At 34.2% G+C, this 25,908-nt stretch overlaps 1 protein-coding gene across 1 annotated transcript in view; it reads right to left on the bottom strand.

The window, feature by feature from the left end:
* Positions 1-25,908, bottom strand: part of DENND1B (DENN domain containing 1B) — a 244,586-nt gene that overhangs the window by 49,803 nt on the left and 168,875 nt on the right. The window contains exon 15 of the mRNA XM_077775092.1: positions 18,600-18,701. Within this exon, the coding sequence (XP_077631218.1) occupies positions 18,600-18,701 (102 nt within the window). The remainder of the gene's footprint in view (positions 1-18,599; positions 18,702-25,908) is intronic.

Here is a 25,908-nt window from a genome sequence, read left to right as displayed (position 1 = left end):
ATATGAAATCAAGTCCATTTAAAGAAATTATCTATTGTTTTAAATGGACTTCAGTGAATAATATTGTTAAATGAAAATGGACATTGACCACACCGATTTTTAAAATACAATTCAATACAAAATAAATGTTTTAAAAAATGCAAAAAAATAGGGGCACCTGGGTGGGTTAGTCATTTGAGCATTTGACTTCAGCTCAAGTCATGATCTCATGGTTTGTGAGTTCGAGCCCCACCTCAGGCTCTGTGCTGACAGCTCAGAGCCTGGACCCTGCTTCAGATTCTGTGTCTCCCTCCCTCCCTGCCCCCGCCCTCTAAAAAATAAACATTAAAAAACTTTTAAGAAACCTCACACACACAAAAAAAATGCAACAAAATAGAAAGAGTAGATTTAGTGGTAAGCTTCTTTTGAAAAAAGAAAAAAATATATATGTATAAAGAATATGTTCTGATCAGATTCACAGACTAAAATGAAATATATGGCCAGTAAAGAATGTATCTTTCCTCTATGAGGCAAATTGTATGCTTTTCACAGGTCTTTAAGTCTTCACCAGTCACTGTATTTCTGGCATTTAATCTAAAAATCCAAAACAAGTTATGCTATTAATTGGTCAGTGTTCTCAGTGCCTTTAGTGGTCTAGAGATATGTTATATAAATATTTAATTGCAATCAATCCATCAACCCTCTGAGGATGACAATAATTAAATTTAAGATTCCTATATGACTTTTAAAGCTTTTGACTTTTTAAAAGAGCTCATAAAAAACATTGTTCCGGGGAGAGAGGGTCAGTGGTGCAATTCTTTACCAAGCTGTGGAAGTGGGAATGGGGTGCTGTTTTTTGTGCTAACATGACAGTCTTGTTACTGAAGCAAAGCAGTGGAGATGCTGGAGCCGCCCAGTAAACACATCTATACTCCCCAATTCCTTTCTCAGAGTGGAGGAAAAATTACCATATTTCAAAATTTATCTCATCTTAGAAACTCTTCTTGGGCACAAATATAAGATAACCAGTATAATAAAGGATTGAGAGCTAGAGAAAAATACATTTTTAATGAGTCAGAAATCTTTAGCAATTTCAAGAAAACATTTATATACAGTAAAAAAATATGCTTAAAATATATTAATTTCTAGCAGATCTTTAAGATCTCTTTTCTGTATAATGCTTTGGGCTAAAAAAGAATAAGTAGTCTAATTTAAATATTTCTTCTTATAAATGCTCAGTAAACCTTGACAGGTTAGTGAAAACTACACTAAAGTGTTACATTAAATTAAGTCAACAGATATTTATAGACTTGCTAGATGTAAGGCATTCAGTTGGTAGCTATATATAAATACAAACTGCACAACAAATGGGAATAAGGTAGGTCAGTTTAGAGCTAAACCAAGAGAATTAAGTACATGAAGGAACAGAAATAAACTGTTATTTTTATTCCATTTCAGATATTAGGTAAATAAAATTGTAAAAATACTAAATTACACTACCATGGTATAATGAACAGAAAAACACTTTGAAGAGTATAAAAAGCCCATTCAGTGCAATTTATTATTAGAACTGATAATTTTAAACAACATTAATGGAACAACGGTATCCTCCAGGATATATCAACAGATAGCCATTAAATCATATGCCATGAAATTAAGTCTGTTAAACTTCATGACTACCAGATCAAAGAATTAATTAATTCCATCATTCTATTATATTTATTGAATTATATGGGCCAGGTAATTTTCTAGGTGCCTGAAATACAGAAATGAAAAAACAGACAAAAATTCAAGCCCTCGTGAGTTCTCTTTTTTTCTGGATGAGCCTACTAAAAGGTTTGTATTTTCATTTATCTTTTCAAAGAACCAGATCTTAGTTTGATTGATCTTTTCTATTTTTTTTTTAAGTCTTTATTTTCATTTATTTCCTCTCTGATCTTTATTAATAATTTCCTTTCTTCTACTAAATTTGGGCTTTGTTCTTTTTCTAGTTCCTTTCAACTTAGATTGTTTAATTTGAAACTTTTCTGGTTTCTTGAGATAGACCTGTATGTCTCTTCAGTCAAGGGCAAAAAAAGCACAAATAACAAATGGGACTATGTCAGACCAAGAAGCTTTTGCACCGTGAAAGAAACCATCAACAAAATGAAAATACAATCTATGAAATGGAAGAAGATATTAGCAAATGATATTAACAGATAAAAGATTGATACCCAAATTATCTCATACAACTCAACAACAACAACAACAGCAAAACAAACAACCAAAATTTTTAAAAATAGGCAAAGGACCTGAATAGACATTTTCCCAAAGAAGACATACAGATGGACAATAGGCATATGAAAAGACGCTCGTTATGAATCATCAGGGAAATGCAAATCAAAGAAACAATGAGATACCATTTCAAAACTGTCAAGATGGCTATTATGAAAAAAAAAAAAAGAAATAAGAAGTGTTGTTGAGGATGTGGATAAAAGGAACCCCTCATGGTCTGTTGGTGGGAATATAAATTGGCGCAGCCACTAACAGTAGGTTCCTCAAAATAATTAACAGCAGGACAACCACACCATCTAGCAATACTGGAAATTTATGTAAAGAAATATTTTTGGGTATTTATTCAAATACTATGAAAACATTAATTCCAAAAGACATATGAACTGCTATTTTCATTCCAGCATTACTTACAATTGCCAAGATATGAAAGTGACGTAAGTGTCCACTGATAGATGAATGGATAAAGATGTGGTGTGTATATATACCGTGGAATACTACTCAGGCATAAAAATATATGAAATCTGACTATTTGTCACAATGTGGATAGACCTAGAGGGTACTGTGCTAAGTGAAATTAAAGTTAGATGAGCGCTGTATGATTTCACTTATATATGGAATCAAAAAAAGCAAAACGAATAAAACAAAACAAAACAGAAACAGACTCACAGATACAGAGAATGAACTGGTTGCTGCCAGAGGAAAAGGCAGTGGGAGCATGGGTGAAATTGGTACAGGTATTAAGTACAAACTTCCAGTTATCAAATAAATAAGTCACAAGGATGTAAAGTACAGCATAGAGAATATAGCCAATAATACTGTAATAGCTCTGTATGGGACAGATTGGGACTAGACCTATTGTGATCATTTCATAATGTACAAAAATATCGAATCTCTATCTTGTATACCTGAAACTAATATAATATTGTATGTCAATTATAATTCAATAACAGAAGAAGCCTTTATGATGCTTAAATATGTAGTGGGGGAGAAAGGGAGTGAAAGCATGAAATAAAAAATGTAATAATTTATGAAATGTGTTAGAAGGTGATGAGTGTTGGACAATGAGAGAGAATTGCATAAGCAAGGCTGGGGAGTTTGGGGCAAGGAACTTCCAATTTTTAAACACTGTGGTCAGGGCAGATATCATGATAAAGATGACATCTGAAGCAAGACTTGAAAGCGGTGAGAAGCAGGCCACCTAGTTTATGGGAGAAGATCCCAGGAAAAGGGAGCCACCTGCATAAATAACATCCTGGGCCAGGAGCATGCATGTAATCAGTAGGCCTGTAGGAAGCTCTGCGTGTTGAGAGAAAATCCAGATAACCATGATGACCACTCTCACTTTAAAGTCATAATCTGCCATTCCAATGTGGTCTGAATGATGCCAAACAATTCTATTTTTTCTCTGGTCCATTCACTCTCCTATTTTGTATTTTCTCCCTCCTTAAATATCAAACCACTTCTTCCATTCCCTTCAGCTGAGGAACTTGCTTCCCAGTTACACTTAAGGGAAACAAACAAACAACAAAAAACAAAACAGAAGCCATTAAAAGAGAGATTCTGCAAGCTCCAAGCAGCACATCTGCCCCTTCTCCTCAAGCTCTTCCCCTGCCTCTGCCTTCTCTCCTGTGCATGAAATAACTGTGCTCCTCACAAAGGCCAACTCCGCTAACAATTTTTCCTTTTTCCTGAATATAACTTTCTTTCTCTACCCGATCATCCCACCAGGCTCCACACATGTGTTATTTCTCCTCCTGACCCCACTGACCTCTCTAGCTATGCCCATTTCTGCATTGCTCTTTACAGTAAAACTCAAAAGAGCAGTCAGTATTTTTATCTTCACTTCTTTTTCTCCCACGCTTCAAACCACAATTTCTGCCTCACCACTTCAGCAAACTTGCTCTTGCTGAGGTCATCAGATCTCCACATTATTAAATTCACCGGTCAATTCCAGGTCCTTATTTTAACTAACTTGTCACAAGACTTTGACAGTGCTGATCTCTTATTCTTTGGTATTCTTTCTCTACTTGGCCGCGAAGATACCCTACTATTCTGAATTCTCTCCTACCTCACTGGACACTCACCCTTTCTTGGCCTCCTTCAACACTGCCTTCTGCTATTTTCCAGTCCATGGGTCTCTTCCCATTTCTCTTTACAGACACTCCTTTGATAATTTCACTTGGTCTCCAGTCTCATGACTTTAAATTCTCTCCATCTGATGACTCCCAAATTTCTATCTCCAGTCTAATTTTCTCCTCTGCCTCATTTATCCATTTGCTAACTAATATCCTCGTTGCATGTCTAACAGACATCTCAAGCTTAACATGGCCAAAACTGAACTCATTCTTCTCACCAAAATCTTCCCTGCCCATGATCTTCCCCATTTCAGTAGAATGACAGCTGTATCCTACCAGTTTCTTAGAAAAGAAATCATGGAAATATCTGTCACTCTTCTTTCTCACATTTCATATTAAATCTTTCAGAATATCCACTGACTTTATCTTCAAAATGGATCCATTATCTGACTTCAGCTGTTATCCTATCTTTCATAAGCCAGTTCCTAAATGCCATCACTTTTCACCAAGATTACAGCAACAGCCTTTCAAACCTTCCTCTCTGCTTCTATCTTTGACCACCTTACAGGCAGTTGCTCATATGCCATATATTCCATGAAAGTCTACACTGACTGCACTATTTTAAATTCTATCCTCATCCCTAATAGTGTTCCACTTCCTGTTCTATTTACTTTTCCATAGTACTTAATCATCTTAGAACATTCTACATAATTTATCTATCCCCTTCCTACTAAAAATAAAAGATACACAAAGTCAGATATTCTATTTTTCTTTGTTCTCTGATTTATCTCAGCACCCAGAACACTACCTCAAATATAGTAGACACTCAAATTATACTGCTGACTTGAGAGAATAAAGAATATTTAGATGAATGTTTCCAAACCTTTAGTGTGTATGTTGTTGTGGCATTTCATTAATAATGTAAATTCCCGGGTTGTAATCCAGGCATCTTGAATCAGAAATTTTGAAGGGGAGACTCACGCATATCCATTTTTAATAAATCTGATGTTGATCACTTGAAACCCCACTTAGAGAAATGCTGNGAATATGTATATATATATATATATATATATATATATACACACACAGATATGTATATACCTTGTCCTGATAAACTATCTCCTCTTGTTCATTCCTTCCTCCTGCCAATAAGTGTCCATATCTTTCCTAGGCCACATTGTTTTGTTATTTTTTCATGTTATGAAATACGTACATCATACAATTACCATCTCCCAACAATTCACATATCAAATGTTTCTAAATATTCCAAAACCTATTGAATCTTTAATGTAGTAATGCATGTGTCGATCCTAGTTATAGATTGCATACCATACATAAGTACCTTTCATGCTTCTTTAAAAAAAGATTAATAGGAAAATGTAGAAATTCAATGGATTCTCTTATGTTAAAAGCTTTCTAAAATCTCTAGCTAACATAAAAGGAAGACATATGGCTTTTGACTCACTCCTCTCTTAAAAAGTTTTTTAATGTTTAGTTATTTTTGAGAGAGAGACTGAGTGCGAGTGGGGGAGAGGCAGAGAGAGAGGAAGATACAGAATCTGAAGCAGGCTCCAGGCTCTGAGCTGTCAGCGCAGAGCCAGACGCAGGGCTCTAACTCATGGACCGTGAGATCATCACCTGAGCCAAAGTCAGACGGTTAACTGGCTGAGCCACCAAGGTGCCCCTTGACTCACTCCTTTTATTAAATACCTTATAAGCCAGAGAAAGTGGACCATAACACAAAATATGTAGAGTACACTGGATGTCACTGATTTTTCACTTCTACACCCTACACCACTTTGTGAATCTGCATTTAAATTACAGACACCACTCAGTAACACTTGACTCCTACAACTTTGGTATTATCCCTAAATTAGCTGCGTTATAATCAATTTTATAAGATCTTCCATCAAAACTGACATTTTGATACCTATTCCTCATAACAAGGAGTCACTCAACAGTTTTTATTTATTTATTTGACAATATTAAATATCTATCATGTATTAAATATTAGAATAGAAAACACTTGAAAAATGATCCTTGTCTTTACAGAGCTTACAACTCAAGAAAGAGCCAAGCAAAATAACCTAGATTACAATCCAACTTCATAAATCAATTCAACAAATGTTATTTTTATTTCTTCATAATTACTGTCCTTCACTCTCTCACTATTTGTTAAGCATCTATTACAATCCAAGTTATTTTTTGGCACATCCATCAAAAGTAAGAAATTAACATAGATATTAATATACTGTTAAATAATCTATAAACTGTATTCAGGTTACAATGGTTTTTCTACTTATGTCTTGTTTTATCCCAGGCCCCAATCCAGTCTTTTCCACTTGTAACTCATCAGTGTTTCCTTGCCTCTGGTGATCTAGACACTTTTAGAGAGTACTGCTCAATCATACTGTAGAATGCCCCTCAATGTGGGCTGTTCATGAAGACATGAAGCTGTTTTCAGAGACCTAATAGTAAATCATTCAGAATGGCTGTAGCAAAGGCATCTGGAGAAGTATTCCAGAAAAAAGAGTTAGAAGCCATAACATGAAGGATTTTGTGTACCAGGCTAGGGGTTTGAACTTCATCCTAAAAATAATAGGAAAAATACAAGATTTGCTTTTCAGAAAGAACACTGTTAATATGGAATGGAGGATAGCTTACAAGGGGCTAAAACCAATTATCCAACATAAGTTATTGACACTGAAAGTAGAGAGAATAAAATAGATAATCTAAGTAATATTTAGAAAGACGAATCAATGGAACATAGTAAACAACTGGAAACTGGATGCAAGAAAGGTCAGCAGTGAACACATGGGATAAGAAAACTCCTCACTTTCTGGTTTGGGCAACAGGATACCACGAGTTCCCAAAACTCGTCCAGGAGGGGTCTAGTATGTGTGTACATGTACAGATGCATATACATATATGGGTGATAAATATGTATGTATGGGTGTATGCATATGTATATACACATACACATGAAGATATGTAGTATGCAAATACATACATGCATTTACATTTATATGGGTCTATGATGAAGATGTACTGAGGACTTATCACATATAGGTAATTAATGCACTTGTGGTCTTACATAAGAACCCCCAGCGAGATATCTGAGGGGTCTAAGGATAGAGAGGGGACTATAACATTTAGGGGATAGGTAGAAGAAAACTGTGACTCTAAAGGACACTGAAGAAATAGCCTAGAGAAAAAGGAGGGGAAAAATAAAAAGTATATCACAAATACAGAAATAAGTATACAAGAAAGGTACACTAAAGAGGAATAGAGCAAGGATTCTTTTCATTATACCTGTAGCAAAAGCTATTTTTTTCAGGAAAAACCATACACAAGGGATAATAATAGTGGCATGAAGGAGATTCTGTTAAGAAGACATTAATGTATCTTCCTGTGAGTGTCCTCTTGGTATTTTTTAAAAGAATCTGTTTAAACTTTTGATTTTGAAATAATTTTAGATTTACAGGAATGCAAAAACAGAATGGAGAGTTCCCACGTAAACTTCATCCCACTTCCCTTAATGATAACATCTTATATAACCATGGTACATTTATCAAAAGCAAGAAATTAAAATAGTTACAGTAGTTACAATACTACTAAATCCTCTACAGACTTTTCAGGTTACACTGTTTTTTCTACTCATGTCTTGTTTTTATTCCAGGATCTAATCCAGTCTTTTCCATTTGTAGTTAATCAGTCTTTCTTCGCCTTTCGTGATCTAGACACTTTTGGAGACTACTGCCCAATCATATTGTAAAATGCCCCTCAATGTGGGCTTGTCTGGTGTACTCTTAACATTAGATGGAGGTTATGTAATTTGGCAAGAATACCATAGGGGTCATTGTATCCTCAGTGAATCTCATCAGGAAGTTGATAACGTCAATTTATGTTACTACTGCTGGTGATTTTAACCTTGATGATCTGTTTAAGGTGAGGTCTGCTGGTTTTCTCTATCATAAAGTTACAATTTTCTGTGTACAATAATACCTTAGGGAAATGTGTCAATTGTTTTAAAATCTATAATAAATATGAAAAAACTAATCATCACATGGCAAGTGGACTTTCAAACAGTACTTGCCAAATAAATGTCTGTTGAATAAATAAATAACTACATTACCATCTAGTGTTTTGCTATTACATGATAAATTTCTAATTTAAATTTTTAGAATTCTCACACAATGAATTCTGAAATATGTTATAAATTAGGATCTGAAATCAAATACAAAGTACATAAAAAAGTTATAATTTATGGGCCTAAATCAGCTCTTTAAATCTCATCTTATTTTGCCTCATATTCCAAGACTGTGGTCTACATATAATCTTTGATATAGCACTTTGTCAAATGCTTTTAGAAAAATAAATATCAAGCTATATCATAGCCACTGAATTTTCCTTATATATCACAATAGTACATCTTCACAGTACTTCTCAAGATTAGTTGAGCATGAACCCCCGCCCCTGTCCCAGTGCAAAGGATATATTTTATTAAATCATAAATTTTCAGGTATTTCCTCACAACAACAGAAGTGTTGGACCCAACAGTTATCTAAGGTCCATCAAAAACTTTTTAAATGAATTTTAATTTAATTTTCTGGTAAGTATCCTCTTAATGAAATGGAATCAGAATTTTCTACTTTATATGCACAAAATTATGTTCCTTATATAAGGAAAATTTGATGGAATTAGTGACATGTTTACAAAATGAAATAGTGGTTTCATTAGAAGTGGATTGATCTTGAGGATTTTTACCCTAATGTTATCATTTATATATTAAATATACTCTTGTTACTGTATTTTTTGGTCATAATGGAAAGTTTACTTTCATGAAACAGAAATCCATTTCCCTAATCTTAGAGTCCTTACATATAATTTATGGCTATTAGTCACTGTAGTATGCAAATATCTTAGTCTTCAAAATCACTTTTTATAAGTAGTGATTATGAAACACTATACAGGGAAATTTTACTAACATTTATGTAGCACAAACATTAACAAGATCCTATGCAGGAAACAACACATACAGAATTAAGTCACATATGGTCCTAGTAGTGGAGTAGCTTGTAATCTATATAGAAAATTGATATATAAACTAAAAGGATATATAAACTAAAAGGAGAATTATTAGAAGTACCAGTATAAAAATATACAGACAGGTATTATCTTTGATTTTTCATTTCCCTCTACTCTTTCTATCCCATCAGCAAGAACTGGCAATTCTACCTCCAAACCCAAACCCTCCAAACATAACCAAACCCTGCTCTGTTTTGATTCATCTTTTCTACTATCTTCCTCATCCAATCCACCATCACCCCTCTCCTGAACTATTGCAATAGACCCACATAGAGACCCATCTCTCTCTCCTCTAATCCATTACAGCATATTCTGGGCAACCTTTATAAAACACAAATGAGATCCAGTGACACCCCAGCTAAAGCTTTCCATAGCTTTAGAATATTATGTAGATCATAGCTTTAGAATATAATGTAACTCATGCCTTCAAAGATCTGTATCCCCTTTCTTCTCTCCTAACCTAATCTAATACAACTTTCTTTCCTGCCCACAGTTGATTTAATTCTGATCCTAGGAAATGCCAAGTTCTTTCCCTCCTTGAGGTCTTTGCAATAGCAATTTCCTCTACCTGAAATGATGTTTCTCTTTTGATAGTCTCAAAACGAATTCCCTTCTTTAGATTTATCTTAAGTATCACCTTTTTCTGAACCTCTGGTCTAAAATTAGGCATCCAATTAATATCTCATACCCTCTGAACTTAACACTTGCTGATATTTTTCTTACTTACTTGCTGTATGTTAACCTATTCCCTTCACTAGGAATCACAACTCCATGAGGAAGGGTTACACAGCTCTGAATCACAAGTGCTTGCAGGAGCAGCACCCGACAAAAAAAAAACAGATGCTTAGTACTTAACTGCTGAAGTGAATCAACAAACAAAATGTTTTCAGAGTAATACAGGACAGAGAAAGGAGTGCAGACCTAGTGAGCTGGAGAAAAATCAGGGAAAGCTTTAGAGAAGTGAAGGAAAACACAGTATGAGGGAAATTACAGTAACATAGACTAAATGCTATAACTCAGGTACGAACAAATGCTCTAAGGGAACAGAAAGGATATAAGGGTAAATGTTGATTCAGATGAGGGTTGATGTTTGAGAAAACTATGGAAGAATGACAATGGGTTAATACTAGCTACATGGTACTTTCTTACTTCGTGAAAGGTGTCTTTGAAGGGATATTCAACGTATTTGGAGAGTCCATTAGTATAAGAAACTGGGCAAGGCTTTAAAGCCGAGAGAGAGATCAAGCATCTTACAATGTGTGATACTCTGAGAAAGTGGCATAGCAGGGTACAAACCCAGGTCTATTGGATTCCAGAGCATTCCAGAGCCAATGCTATTAACAATGGGATGGGCATGCCATTAGGGTCACATGGTGGTAAGACCAGGAACTCTGAGCCAAAGGACGAATACAATGTATTTAACTGAAAACTTGTTTACTTGCAGATGAAGGGAGGAGAAGGGTAATTTAACCAGTAATTTATTTAAAATATTTTCACTTTAAAATAAACACAGCTATATTGTGGTATAGAATGCACAACGTTATATAAATGTCTCTGAGAAATACAAACGGCTTTATTAAATGTGCTCTTTCAATGGGCTCCGATATTCCTATTCTTTTCAAAAACGTACGTTCTCTTCTACCACAAGAGACACTTTGTTGGATGGAAATGTTTTAAAAAGACACATTTGTATTGTTTTACGAAAGATACGAAGGGTTTTGGTACCAAAACCAAGGTACCAAAAGAGCCTTTTCCAATTTGAATCTTTCCTATCACTTTCCTCTCTGATAATGGTAGAATATAAGCAAGCAGTATTATTTTGTGGAAAAAATGTATCTATACCTGAGCTCCTTACTTATTATATACATTTCTTAACTGAAATCTAGGGGGCCATCTAAAAAAAGGCTTAGAGCACGGAGGTCCCCTAAGTCTGTAGCTGTACCCTAGGCTCTCAGGTCAAAACACCAAATTCAGTCATGGAAAAGTGTATAATAAAATAAGCAGGAAAAATTTTAGTTCCAGGGGTCTTAAAAACAAACAATATACATAAGAAAATAATTTCCTTTATTGTGTTAGTGTAATATGAGATAAAGGGAAGAGTCCTTAAAATAATGGCTTAAATCTCTGTAAAGCTGTTAGCTACAGAAACATGGTGATGCCAGAGTGGTGGATTTAAGAAGTTGTTTCTGGGATTCCTTCCAAATCCATTATCTAAAGAGGAATTTATCCAAATGGAACCTACTATCATCCGTCTAAGCTATGTTTATTTCATAATATCAAGGAATGTTAGAGCCGAAAGGTATCTCAAAGTTAGTGACCTTTCATTCTAACTCATATTACAGATGCAGAAACTGAGGCCTCAAAAGGTTAAGAAGTCAACTGTCAATGAAAACAGCCTAATACAAGCTGATCTAGAAACAAAATATATATATGTAAATGTTTTTATTTAGATAACTCAAATAATAATGCCTTAAACAATTAAGTTTAAATAATAATAAAGCAAACTACCAGAACATTCCTTTCTTTACAAGGTCGTTCCTTGCGTGCTCCTCTCTCTCCACAGGAAAGAGCACAGTCACTTCAGGTTATCCCTTCCTTGTCTGCCTTTATAGTTTTACCACCTAAATGTTTCCCTAAATAATATATTACATAATTTTTCTTCCTGTTAAATGTTACATAGAAGGACTCATCATAGTAATTCTTCAGGGATTTGTTGTTCATTTAATTCATTCATATTCAGTTTTCCTGCAGCTTATTCTCCTGCTGTACAATGTTTTATTGTATGAATATAACAATTTGTTCATTTTAGTACTGATGAGATTATTTCCAGTACTTTGCTTTTTACAAGCAATGTCAGTAAATGAATTTTGGTGCACAACTTAGAATGAAATTTCTAAGAAATGTGCGTGTTTAACTTTAGACGGTAGTGCCACAGTGTTTGCTAAACAATTTGTGCAAATTTACACTCCCATGAACATTTAAAACTTGGCCCATTGCTTTCTGCCTTTGCCAAATTTTGATATTTGGGGTTTTTTTAAATTCAGTCAATCTGGTGAGTATAATGTGATATTTCATTGTGGTTTTTTATTTGATGTCCTCTGACCCCAAATGAGGTTGAATACCTTGCATACTTTTATTAGCCATTCAAGTTTCTCCATTTGCATGTGCTAACTCAAGTCTTTTGTACAATTCTATGGGATGGATATGTCTGTTACTGACCTGTAGGAGTTTTTTTGTTTTGTTTTGTTTTGAATTCCAGATTCTATATCCTTGGGTGGCTCATATATATTACAAATATGGTGTCTTTTGATAACCAAAGTTTTAAATTTTGATGAAGTCAAATTTATTAAGCTATTCCTTCATGTCTTAAGAAATTATTTCTCTCTTCAAAGAAACAGAAGTAACATCAGTTTGGTATCTTCTTTCTAAATCTTTTTTTTTTTTTGGCTAAATTATATATGCTAGGAATTCTAAAGGTAATAGGTAACACCTTTTTGAGAGGGAACTTTTCAGTGTTTAATATTAAGTATGACGTTTGTTGAAAATTCCTTCAACCATGTCTCTTTTTTTTAGTTTTTATCAGAAATTTTATGAAGAACTTCTGCATCTGTTGAGATGATCTAATGATTTTTCTCCTAATAATCAGCTAATATACTAAATTACATTCAGAGATTTCATAGTATGCAATGGCCATTTAATTTCTGGAATAAATGTAACCTCATAAAGTAGTATCTTTTTAATACATTGCTAGAATTGGCTGCAAATATTTTGCTTAAATTTTTCCACCTGTGATCAGGAGTGAGGCTCACCTAGAACGTTCTTTTCTCATGCTGTTTTAGTATCTGGAATCAAGATGATCTTAGCCATACAAAATAAATTGAAGAGTATCTTTCTCTTTCCATTAATCCAAATGGGAAATATTTGGAATCTGGATTGAAACCATTTGATTCTTAAATGTGTGGAAGAACTTGCCTGTGTTATACAGTTAATACTGTTTAAATTTAATCCACATATTTACCATTTATTTTGTTCTCCCTTCATCTCAGACCTTCCATCTTGGATCTGAGGAAACTTACTTTCTCCCTGAAGTACTTTCTTAAAGTACTCCCTTAAGGATTTCTTTCTACTGTGTGGCATAGTAGCCAGGGTTCAAACAAAGAAGCAGAAGCAGCAGGAGATATAATAAATAAATAGACAGACAAACACACACACATATACATGTGAGATTTATTACCAGGAACTGGTTTACATGACTGCGGGGACTGGCTAAGCAAGTCTGAAATTCACAGAACAGGCATCAGGAAGGAAAAATCATGAGTAGACTGAACCCACGCGCAGAGGCCAAAACTGTCATCCACAGATAGGATTTCTTCTCTCTCTCCCAGGAAAAACTCAGTTTTGAGTTTAAGACCTTCCAGTTGATTCAGATAGACCCACCTAGATTATCTAGGATAATCTTCCTTATTTAAAGTCTAATGATAAGGAGTTTTGGTTATATATATAAAAATACCTTCACAGCAACACCAAGATTTGCATTTGCATTTGATTAAGTAACTGGGGATTTTAGTGGAACCAAGTAGTCACATCAATAAAGTCAACACAAGGAGCAAACTCAGGTTTTCTTTTTCGGGTGGGGTGTCTGGTGGGGGGGGAATGTTTTTATATCACTTATAATTAAGATATATTTTAGTTGGGATAGGATTCTAGGTATTTTTTTCTCAACACACTGAAGATATGGTAGTATCTTCCGGATTACTGATGTGAAATCAGCTGTCACTGTGTTGCTCCTTGAAGGTAATCTGTCTTGCCCATCTTGTTATTTTTAAAAATTTCCCTTTTTACTTAACGTTTTAGAGGTGACTATATGGTGCGGTTATAGATTTCTTTTTATTTATTCAGTATAGATATGTTATACTTCTTAAATTTATAAAATGGTATATTTTATGGGTACTGGCATTGTCCCTTCAACTACTGTCTCTCCTCCATCTATTGTTCTCTCTTTTTAGAACTGTTTAGAATGGATTTTAGACATTTTCATTCTACCCTTCATGCCTATTAACCTCTTATATTTTCTATGTCTTCATTCCTCTGCATTATCTTCTGGATAAATTCTTTTTCAGATATATCTTCCAGTTTAGCAAATCTCTCTTCAGTTAGATCTGATCTGCTGTTCAACCCATCAACTTCCATCAATTTCAGTTACATACTTCCTACCGGAATTTTATTAGCTACAGTCTTTTTTAAAAAAATTTTTAATGTTTTTATTTTATTTTTGAGAGATAGAACATGAGCAGAGGAGGGACAGAGAAAGAGGGAGACACAGGAACCGAAATAGGCTCCAGGCTCTGAGCTGTTGGCATAGAGCCCAACGTGGAGCTCAAACTCACAAACCGTGAGATCATGACCTGAGCTGAAGTCGGACGCTTAACTGACTGAGCCACCCAGGCACCCCATTAGGTACAGTCTTAAAAACTGGCTTCACATTAACATTTTTATATCCTAAACATTTTTAGTGTTTAATTATTTTTGAGAGAGGGAGAGAGAGAGAGAGAGAGAGAATGAGTGAGGGACGGGCAGAGAGAGAGGGAGACACAGAATCTGAAGTAGGCTCCATACTGGGAGCTGTCAGCACAGAGCCTGACATGGGGCTCGAATTTACGAACCACAAGATACTCGGTCATGTAACTAACTGAGCCACCCAGGTGCCCCTAAATACTGAACATTTTTAAGCTTGTCTTCTATTCCTCTGAACACCTTTTAATTTTTTTAGTGTTTGTTTATTTGTTTGCTTATGTTTTTGAGAGAAAGAGCATGAGTGGGGGAGAGTGAGAGGGAGACAGAGAATCGCAAGCAGGATCCAGGCTCTGAGCTGTCAGCAGGGCTCTAACTCCTAAACCATAAAATCATGACCTGAGCCAAAGTCAGATGCTAAACTGACTGAGCCACCCAGGTGCCTCTATTCCTTTGAACATCTAAAGCATATTTATTTTATAGTCTACTTTTGATAATTCCTATATTTAAAGTCTTTGTAAGTCAATTTTGGTCCTTTGTTTCTGCTAGTTCTTATCCATGACTTTTTTCCTTGTATGCTTAATGACTGCTTTTTTGTTTTGTTTTGTTTTTTTCACATTCTTTTTTTTTTCTTACAAACAGTTTATTGTTAAGTAGGTTTCCATATAACACCCAGTGCTGATCCTCACACATGCCCTCCTCCATGTTTAGTGATTTCTAACAGTGAACTTTTTCTTTAGAATTTTACCTGGGAGAATTCTTTGACGCCTGGATTCCTCAAGAGAAGATGTATGTTTGTGTCTGCTCTAGGGTCTGACAGTGCTAACAATTTAGGATCGCTGTAAACTTGGCTTGAGTTGTATCAGACCAAATCAAAAATTATTAATTCAGACTTCAAATTCCTGTACGGGCTGGTGTGTTTACTTTTCAGCAGCACTTTTTCCTCCCCTCCACTTAGTACCAGTGCTTTGGAGGCACAATCAACAGGAAATGAGTAAAGGGAAGGGGCAATTTTATTTGTTATTTACTTTTACACTAAGTCATCCCAGATTTGTGGGAGTATGGTCTCCTATTACACTTCTCAACTTGGGAAGTAAGCACTAGGCTTTGTCTTCTGTTCCCACACCATAAAATAGCTTTTTAAATATTGCATTTAAAATTGTTTCAGTACATAAGTTAGCTCTGAATCCTTCCCTGCCATATTACCATAAATTGCAGATTACTTTAATTCTTAACTTAAAATTATATGCTACTCTCCTGGACCCATATTCTCTCAGTTTTGATGCATAAGCATTGCTATATAGAGGCTGGGGAGTTCTTGACCTATGATGGAGCACAAATTCATAATAATGAATAGTAATCATTTATACTTAATGAATATTTGTATATTCTTTCAAAAATAGCAATAGTCTCTTTGTGACTTCATCTATGTTGATAATTTTTACCAGATGATTCTTATTTTTGTTTATTTTCTCTTCCCCCAAGCTTTAGTAAAGTATAATTGGTAATCAAAAAAACTGCACATAACTAGTGGAGACAATGTGGTAAGTCTGGGCATATGTATACACTTCTGCTACAATCACCACAATTAAAGTAATAAAGATATCCACCTCTTCCAGAAGTTTCATTGGATTGCTTCGGGTTTTTTTGTTAGTCTGTTTGTTTGTTTGTTTGTGCTAAGAACACTAACATAAGGTAGAATTTGAACAGAACAGAATTAGGCTCTATGTTGTACAGTGAATCTCTGGAATTTACTCATCTTTAGAAGTCTGTGAAACTGTCAATAGGAATCTTTTAACTCTCTAATCTTTTAGTATCATTTTCTTAAGGGTCATAAAATGATACCAAGTTTGAGAACATGATCAACTGGTGCATGTCAAACTATCCAAGTTGTCTATATAATGGGCTCTACTTTGACTGACCATTTTAGTATTTTACATTGAGCCTTTTTGACCAAGTTATACTTTTTTAAAAAACATCCTGCGTAGACTTTTATTTTATTAATATAATGTCTCTAAAATAAGGCAGACACTAAAATTTAGTAAGCTTCCACAAAGTGTTGTGCACTGTGTTGAGAGTATACATGGATCGGTTCACATAAACTTTACCACAACTCTGTGAGGTAGGGGGTATTTCTATTTTCAAGAAAAAGAAACAGATACCTATGAGCAAACAGCTATTATATGATAAAGCCAAGATTTAACCCAACTCTACCTGATTCCTAAAAATATGACCTTTTGTAAGTATATAAAAATTACTATATCTGAATTATAACTAATGAAAAGACTTTAGTTACAGTCTTATAGCCGAAGGTTATGTAATAAGTTAGATATTCCATCTACCCATTCAATTCTTAACCCCCATATTATTTGATCTTCACAGTTCAGTTTTGACAATGGGAAGTAGTATTATCTCTCCTTGACAGATAACAATACAAAAAGGTTACCACTATTTAACTCAACAAGCACACACTGGATGACTAGTTTAGGACTGCACTGTGCTGTACACTTCAGCATTCATAAAGACCATCACTTGATCCTTCTACAACCTTGGGAAGTAATTCAATCCATAATAGAGCCCTCTAGGGACAGAGCACCAAAAGTAACCCATTCCATCTTTGGAAATTTGTAAGACATCTTTGAACCTAAAAGCTATCAAAGCTGTTTTAGGTTTTGGATAAATGTAACACTTTCTTTAAGATAAACCTTCACATATGAGAAGACAATTAGGGCTCCCCGCCCCCACCCGCGTACTTTCTAATTAATTTTTAAAACTTCCTCAGAATATGATAATAGTATTGGTTTTGTCACCATCAAATTAAATCACCTATTGAATCTGAAGCTTATCTCAAATTACATGGGATCTTTTCTCCTAACAGTCCAAAGGATTCTATTAAGATTTTCAGCTTCTCAAGGGCATTACTGAATTTTCACTCCTGCTTATATCCTGGTCCTGAGCGGTTTATGTCACGTTTTGGTCTTCATTTAATGTTGAATTCACACAGGTAATTTTACATTTAAATTATCATGTGGGATAAGAAAAAAAATGTTTAGAACTTAAATTATGTAAACAGAAGCTGAGATGAGCCTCAATGAAGAGACTTGCTATGATCACACACAGGAATGACAGAACGAGTACACCTGCCATTCTCAGTTCTGATGTTAAGCTACTGCTTTTTGAAATAGCAATTACATTTTCTGAGCCAAAATTCAGGATATATAGTACAATGATGAACTTTTTTCCTTGAATTTTGAATATATAATTATGAAGTCTATTTTCCTAAACCAGATTACATTAGGACTGTCCTACAAAAAAAATAGTTTGTTTACCATCATCAATCTACCATGCCAAAACAACTCCTAGATGCTCACATGAAAGCAGTCATGCTGGTTTTATAACTGTGTGAATGAATACTCTTCCTCAGACCATCAGATTAGTACTTTAGCTGAAAAATTTTTTAATAACAAAGTTACTATTACTTAATTTTCTGGTGTGCCATGCTATAGATAACTGTAGAGTTAACAAAAGAAAAGTAAAATTTCTTGTAATTCTAGAACCGAAATTACTCAGAGTTTTGACTTACTTTTGATAAAAGTGCTAAAAATGTGCCATGCATTTGTTACATTTCTGTAATCTTCTATTACAGAAGGAAATACAGAGGTCCACTCTTACCTGCTTGAAAAGTTGGAGGTTAACTGCAGTTTCCAAGAACTGTTTCATCAGACTTGAGCGATGCTTTACAAAACTCTCCTCACAGAAAGTGATGGGCTCCCCCTAAAAAGAAATAGATTTTTAGGGTGTTAAAAGGAAGTCAGTCAGAGAGAACCAGTCTCTCTAAAGAGGTACATGGAGAGTCACAGAGGAAATGTAAGACACAGAATCAACCTCCAGGTGCTGAAAGTCTAAAGGGAGTCAAACAGACCCTTAGACATAATAGCTGGATTTCAGACTCACAGAAATATTCCTCTACTGATAAGCTTTTACTAGAGCTTCCTAATCAAGGATCTCTGGGGTCTTAAGATTGCTCAGTTTCACTTCCTCAAACAAAGTAAGAATGAATCTTTTAAAAACAAAGGATTAATACTATTAGATTGAATTATGAGTATCAAAAATAGCACACATAACTGAAAAAAGTATACAATCGCAGTTTAATCCTCATTAGAAAACACTCTTGATATAAAAATTGCTGCATGATTTTTGCCATTTATATTTGATCATTAATTTCTTTTTAAATTAATTAAAAGGTCATACAATAACATTCTCTTCATGATTGCAAATACAATTCTGATTGGAGAGTTTCTAGAATAAGTCCCACTTTGGATCTGCTTCAATTTATCCTATTTTTATAAGTAACCATAACTTTACAAATGTCGTGTGGTAGCTCATGCTCCATTAGCTGCTCTTCCACCAAATTATCAAGAACTTAAATTCTGAATATGGATTCCACTCATTCCATTTATTCCAATGCATGACCTCAGAAAATTGTCACTTACTGGCTGATCCCTACCACCTGCTAACTCCCCTCAGTAGCCTAAATGGTCTTCTTGCTCATTCAACACATGTGAAGATAAGTGACTATATCATATGATCCAAATAAAAACAATGTTATCAATGTTAATACAATGATTCACTCATTATAATGACTCCTGTAGCAATCTCTATGTTGCAGTAAATAGGAAAAAATGCGAGACTGTTCACCTTCTGACAGAACTTAGAAAAAAGATTAATTATAATTTAATTTTAAGGACAATTCAATGCATTGATTATAGGTAAAATTCTGAAAATAGGCTCCTGCATGAATAAATAATGAAACTAATAATCTAACACTAATCCAACTCTTACCACTATCTGATAGAAGCTAATGACATCATAGATCGGCACTGTCCAATACAGTAGCTATTAGTCATAGCTATTTAAATTTAAATTATTAAAATTAAGTAAAACTAAACATCCAGTTCCTCAACCACACTAGCCACATCTGAAATATTCATCTGTCACAGGTGTTTAGTGGATCCTTTTAGGTAGCACAAATATAGAACACTGATCACAAAAAGCCTTCTGGAACAGCACTGCTACAGAAGAAAATAGAGAAAATTCAAACAAATTATTAGGGAAGACAATTTAATAACCTATTAATTGTTGTCATCCCCCATCAGGCACCAGCCAATAACACCTCATAATAAAGCCACCATTATGCATTTTGATACTGATTATTGCCAGTCTTAAGTGAGTGCTACAGGATGATTTTAAATTATATATTTTAAAAACTGGATTAATTTACATAAATATTTTGGATAATCAAAAATCACTCTATTTGCCACTATCACAGAATTCACAACTTAGAATCTAATGGGGCAGGGTGGGGGAGGAAGCAACAAACAGTTCATCCTGTTAAAGATAAAGGTCTATTTTTGCTTCCCTGGTATCAGGATCATATCTAGTTACACTGGAAGCCAAATAAATGTTTCTATAAGTCAATAAACAAAATAGCAAATGAGCTAAACCTTGTTCCATATGACTTGTTTTCTTTTCAAAAGTAAATACAAATTGAAAAAAAAAACAAACATTGCTGAATGGCAATTCCAACTACACCACTATTATTACAAAGTGATCAGTACTATTGATAATTTTAGTTTTTATTTGACAGACTTTTCCCAAACATGTGAGTTGTATTTTAATAGTATCTACAATGTGTCTGAAAGTTGTCATCAACATTGCAGACGTCTTCAATTCAAATACAAAGGTCTATCTTCAATCGAAATACTTGTCGATTTAAATATAAAGTTCTATCTCCAATTAAAAATTTAGACTTCCTATGTTACAATCAAGTATTTCTTTTGATTGGAAAGAGTGGAGGGCAGAGGGATGGGGAATCTCAAGGTAAGGGGAAATGGATGTGAGCAAAGTCTACTTATGCTCTCTCAAGAGTTGGGCATAATTAAGTCGTTAGCCAATGTGATTGATTCTGAAAGAACTCTGTCCTCATTAGTCTTCTAGCAATTGCTTTCAATGTTTTAAGAGAAAGTAAAGAGAAAATTTAGGTGTGCTGTCCATCCATTTTTGATAATACCAATCACAGTAAAAGCTTTGAACTTAACCTTCAAATGATGAACACAGCCTGTTTACTAAGAATCTCTGATAACGACAAAGAAAAAAAGCTCTGATGCAGGTGAGAATTTTTCTCTTAGGAGAAAGAAAAATAAGTCTTGATTAACAATTCTCTAAATTTTTGCAATATTAATACACAGGAGTCTCAATTATTGTCATACCAGTATGTAGGTTATCAAACAGATTACAAATGACTCCCCAGTAAGAGTTCTTTTAAATCCAAGTCAGGTTGAGTGGTGGCATGATAAGGAACTCTGTTTAGGATCCTCTGATTTACTTATTATCTGAGTAAGAATAGGATTAGGATTGAGTGGTTTTTCAAAAACTTTCTTGTTCCAGGAAAGAATAACTATATGTCTGATGATGCCCAGTTAACTCTCAGTTTACTGAAGTATAAGAGATTTAATTTAGAAGTTCCCGTGGATTCCCAGAAGAAATCTGAGCTGGTTTAAAAAACCTAATGGAAGCTTTATGGAACAAAGATGCAAAATATAGTCTTGAGAGAGGCAGACAAAAAGTGTGTAGTGTGTTTGGGATGGGTATGAATTAGAAAAGTACCAGATGAAGATAATAAATGATGGCTGAGGCACAGCGGCTAATGGATATGGATTATAGAAAGTACCAGAGAGAAATAAAAGGTATATTAAGCCATATTGGAAAAGGCCTATGTTATATTCTGAAGTTATTTTCTTAAAGACATCAAGAAGCTCACAGAAAGATCTACTCAATAAAGTGAAAAGATTGTATGTTTTAAAAGAAAAGTTAATAGGCAAGAAGAAATAATGGAAATAGGCAGACCAATTAATAGTGCGATGTAAATCAGGCAAGAAACTAGGCCGCAGAAAGGGAAAGTGATGACAACCGTTAGCTAACACTTATAGGAGACTTATTTACTATTACTGAGAGCAATAATAATAGCTAATGTTTACATAATGCTTATTATGGGGTGTTGTAAGTACTTTATATATATTAACTCACATAAACCTCAAATTTAATGTTGTCTTACTTCATACATGAGTAAAATAAAATATGGGGAAGGGTTAAGTAACTTGTTCAAGATTACATAGCATATAAATGGTAGAACCTGGATTCAGATTCAGTCTATGCTTTCAAATTATCCCATTTATGGGTATTCAAGACTATGTGAAGTGTTTTATTTATTCCATATCATGTAATCTTTAAAAGTACAATTTCATCACAAAATCAATTGGACTATATATAAACTGATAAACAGCAGTGGTTCTCAAAGAATGGTCCAGGGGTTGAGACCTTTTCACGGGGTCTGCAGCCTCAAAACTATTTTTATAACAATGCTAAAACATTACTTGCCTGTTTCACTTTATGTTCTCATGGGACCCACTGGAGTTCATCAGAGGCTACATGACTGGTGATATTGCAACAGAGTAAATGCAGAACCATATCAATATGAAAATCCAGCCAACTTCTCTTAAGCCCCATACTTTTGAAGAAATGTAAAACAATGCCATTCTTCTATTATTTCTTGTTTAGAAACAATTATTTTTTCATAAAAATGTTTTTTGTTTATAGTTTTGTATTATTTTTAAATAATATTTAAAATATTTTCAGTTTTAATTTCTAATATTAGAAACAGTAAAAGATATATCCCACATAAACAAAAGTTTTTTAAAGCCCTTGATAATTTTTAAGAGTGTAAAGACATTCAGCAACAAAGGGTTTAAGAACCACTATTATACAGAAACAAGACAAGTAGGGGTCAAAGATGACTTCCAGATTTCAAGCTTGAGGATCAAAAGATGATACCATTTATTAAAGACCAGAAAAAAGAAACAAAACCAGATTTAAGAAGGGGATAAAATCAATTCTTGCACATGTTTTTGGTCAGATTCTAAGCTGAGCCTGAGACAAAAAAGATTCTTGTTTAAATGACTTGTTGATGGAGAACTCTCAGGAACTAGGTACTATGGGAAACAAAATAGGCAGAAGAAAAAAGTCAAGCAACAATGTGTTTTCGGTTGGAAATCAGCCTCAGCCTAAATACTAAATGTACTGGCAGAGTTATTTCCATCTTGAAGCAAGGACGGTATAAACCCTTTATCAGCCAGTCATTAACCCAGGCCCTCCCAGATGGGGAGAATAATGGAGGTGCCTAGGGAGGCGGTTCCTATTTCGCCAAGGGCAATTTTTCCTGGAAAGATGCCAGCCAGTACAGGAAATCTGGTCAGGGCACCAATAAAGTTCATTAAGGCATGGTAAAGGCATGGTAAAGGCTTGAAGATGCATGGACATAGGGTAGCACATAGCTTTAGACTCAAGTTTGGAAAACTTGTTGTTTAATGTATATTTAGGACTAATCTCCATAGAACTAAGCATTAAAATTAAGTTGATCACTCTACTTAGGGAAAATGATTGAGGTACAACTGAGAAATACCTATCTATAATAGTTTATTTTTTGACAGTCGTAATTGTTCATTGACAGAAAAAGCAAGTAAACAAGTATATAGCTCTGTGGAGACACAGAATAATTGTGTAGAAACATACACAGGGAAAAGAAATACTCTTCATGGTAAAATTTTGATGCGATAGTAAAGCAATGGAATCTTTTGCTTCATGAACAGTAATTAGGCAACAGAAAGGAACCAAAATTAAAATCATTTTGATAGAATGTTACACAAAGGAGGTGAAAAGAGGTGAAGAAAAATACAATCTACACTAGGGTAGCAATGAAATTCTTATTACAGAGAAGAGAACCAGACTTTCCAGGAAGGAACCACCAACATTACTTGCCATTAAAGTATTATGTCAGTCAACAAATATATACTAAGAATGAATCAACAACGTACTCAGCATTCTATGATGAGGTTTGCTATGTAGTTGGTTATTAATAAACAGTAAAAATACCAAAGTTCATACTTGGTTTACCTTTTAAAACATATAAATCAGAGCAGATTCAAGTTCAAGATTGTCCACAAAATAATAAATGTCACATTCAGTCCCTTGTAATAATGGGAAGGGAAGAGGCACCATTAGAACCAGTGTGCTAGAAACTACATGTTGATTGTACCTAATGGTATTTAACTAAGACCTATCAACTAGCTGTGGCAGAAGAATGGCTTAGAAATGCCCTCCAGTGCCATAAATCTGACCCTTATGGAACACGTGATTTACCTCGCAAAGTCTTAGATTCCACCTTCAACAGAAAGTAAATTTTCCCTCCTGTGAAACCCAGGGCCTTTTGTATCTTTCTTTTAGCACTGATTTTCTAAGTTAAATTAAAAGTTATTTTTGTACATCTTATTTGTTTATTCTTGAGGTCTGGGACTAAAGCCTTATACATCTCTGCATTCCCTACTGTAATACTCAACGTAGTACTTTGTATTTTGACTGTTCAGTAAATAAATATCCACTAGCTAATATTTGAAGCATTTTACAGGATAATTAAGGCACATGTAAGATACGGAAGACATGGGGCTGTTTTTCCTATCCTGTTATGTTCAGTTTCAAAGTGACTATCATCATTGAACTAATATAATATTTTTGTTTAGTGTGTTTTTAAGGATGGATAGTTTTCCATTTCTATGTTGTCTTCTGGAGTAGAAAACTTTGCAAGAACAAGAAAATACTTAAAACATAGACGAGATCTGTTTATGCTTTAAGGATATATATGATTTAGTGAGAATTCATATTGTAAGGAATAAAGATGTCAGAAAGAATGACCCTGTGTAAAAATATGAAATATAATCAAAACATCAATATAATGCTTATTCAGTTCCTTAACACACTTGGGCTTAATATGCAATGTTTCTGTTACATAACAAATATAAACAAGCAAGAATGTCTGCATAATGATGGTATATTTAAATTTTTAAATTTCTTAAATACTCTGTTACCAGTTCTCCCAAGGTAATAGTCAAATATATTCAGGTTCTCACAAAAATAATATTAAAATATTTTTCAGGTGATACAGCATTCTTCTCCCAAATGTCCCAATGCTATTATTATGTAAGAGACCACAGTCTACTCTCAGAGTTTATTCACCAGGAAAACAATACTTTTATATTGCTGAAAATTATTGATGGAAAAAAAGCTTTATATTTAAATCATAAACTTTAATCATTATTTACAGCTAATGCTTCTCTCTGTACATATGAATTTGCCCTAAAGTTATTAGATCTGTCTAGAATAAAAATAGCTATCAATGTTCCGTTTGCCTATTTCAGCAAGATGGAAAAAGAAATGGATTTTTCTAAATTAGATACAGCTGTTTCTAGCACTCTAGTTAAATTTGAACATGAAAAAAGATTAAGAGAGCTATGTATTAATTTTATACATGCTATGAACAATATACATTTTCTTTCCCATAACTTAAAAAAATTCTCTCTTCTCATGAAACATATTTATCAGGGATATAAAAATGAACCCTTACTATCAGAGTCCCTAGCTCTACCTATTCCATAGCAGTGGTGCAGAATTTTTGCAGTTTTGCTAAAGCAGTTAAGCAAAATTCCTTCTCTGCTAATCATAATCATAATCATAATAAAAGAGCAGGAAGAAAGTGCCATAAAAGCAACTATATTCTATCAGAAAGCCAAATACACAACAAAAATTTATTTGGTTGCAACCATCTCTAAAGTTAAAAGGTCCAAACTCAAACTTGGGTAATGAGATGAATGGAGGTCTAAAATGTTTTAGTAACCATAAAACCAAGAGAAGAGAGCAGATGTACTTTTCCACTCAGATTTTCAAATCTCTAACAAGTTGACAGTTACAAATTCATTAAATGAAAACTCGAAGGCAAAGATTTAGTGAATAGCCACTTAAATTATGGATGTCAATCCTGTGCTTAAATTGTTGAAGTTTAAATACAAAATATCACATTATTTGCTGATAATGT

The sequence above is a fragment of the Crocuta crocuta genome, unplaced genomic scaffold (genome assembly GCF_008692635.1).
Source record: "Crocuta crocuta isolate KB4526 unplaced genomic scaffold, BGI_CrCroc_1.0 scaffold207, whole genome shotgun sequence".
NCBI classification, from domain to species: domain Eukaryota; kingdom Metazoa; phylum Chordata; class Mammalia; order Carnivora; family Hyaenidae; genus Crocuta; species Crocuta crocuta.
The sequence above is the reverse complement of the archived record's forward strand: the minus strand, read 5'-3'. Positions and strand labels throughout refer to the sequence as shown.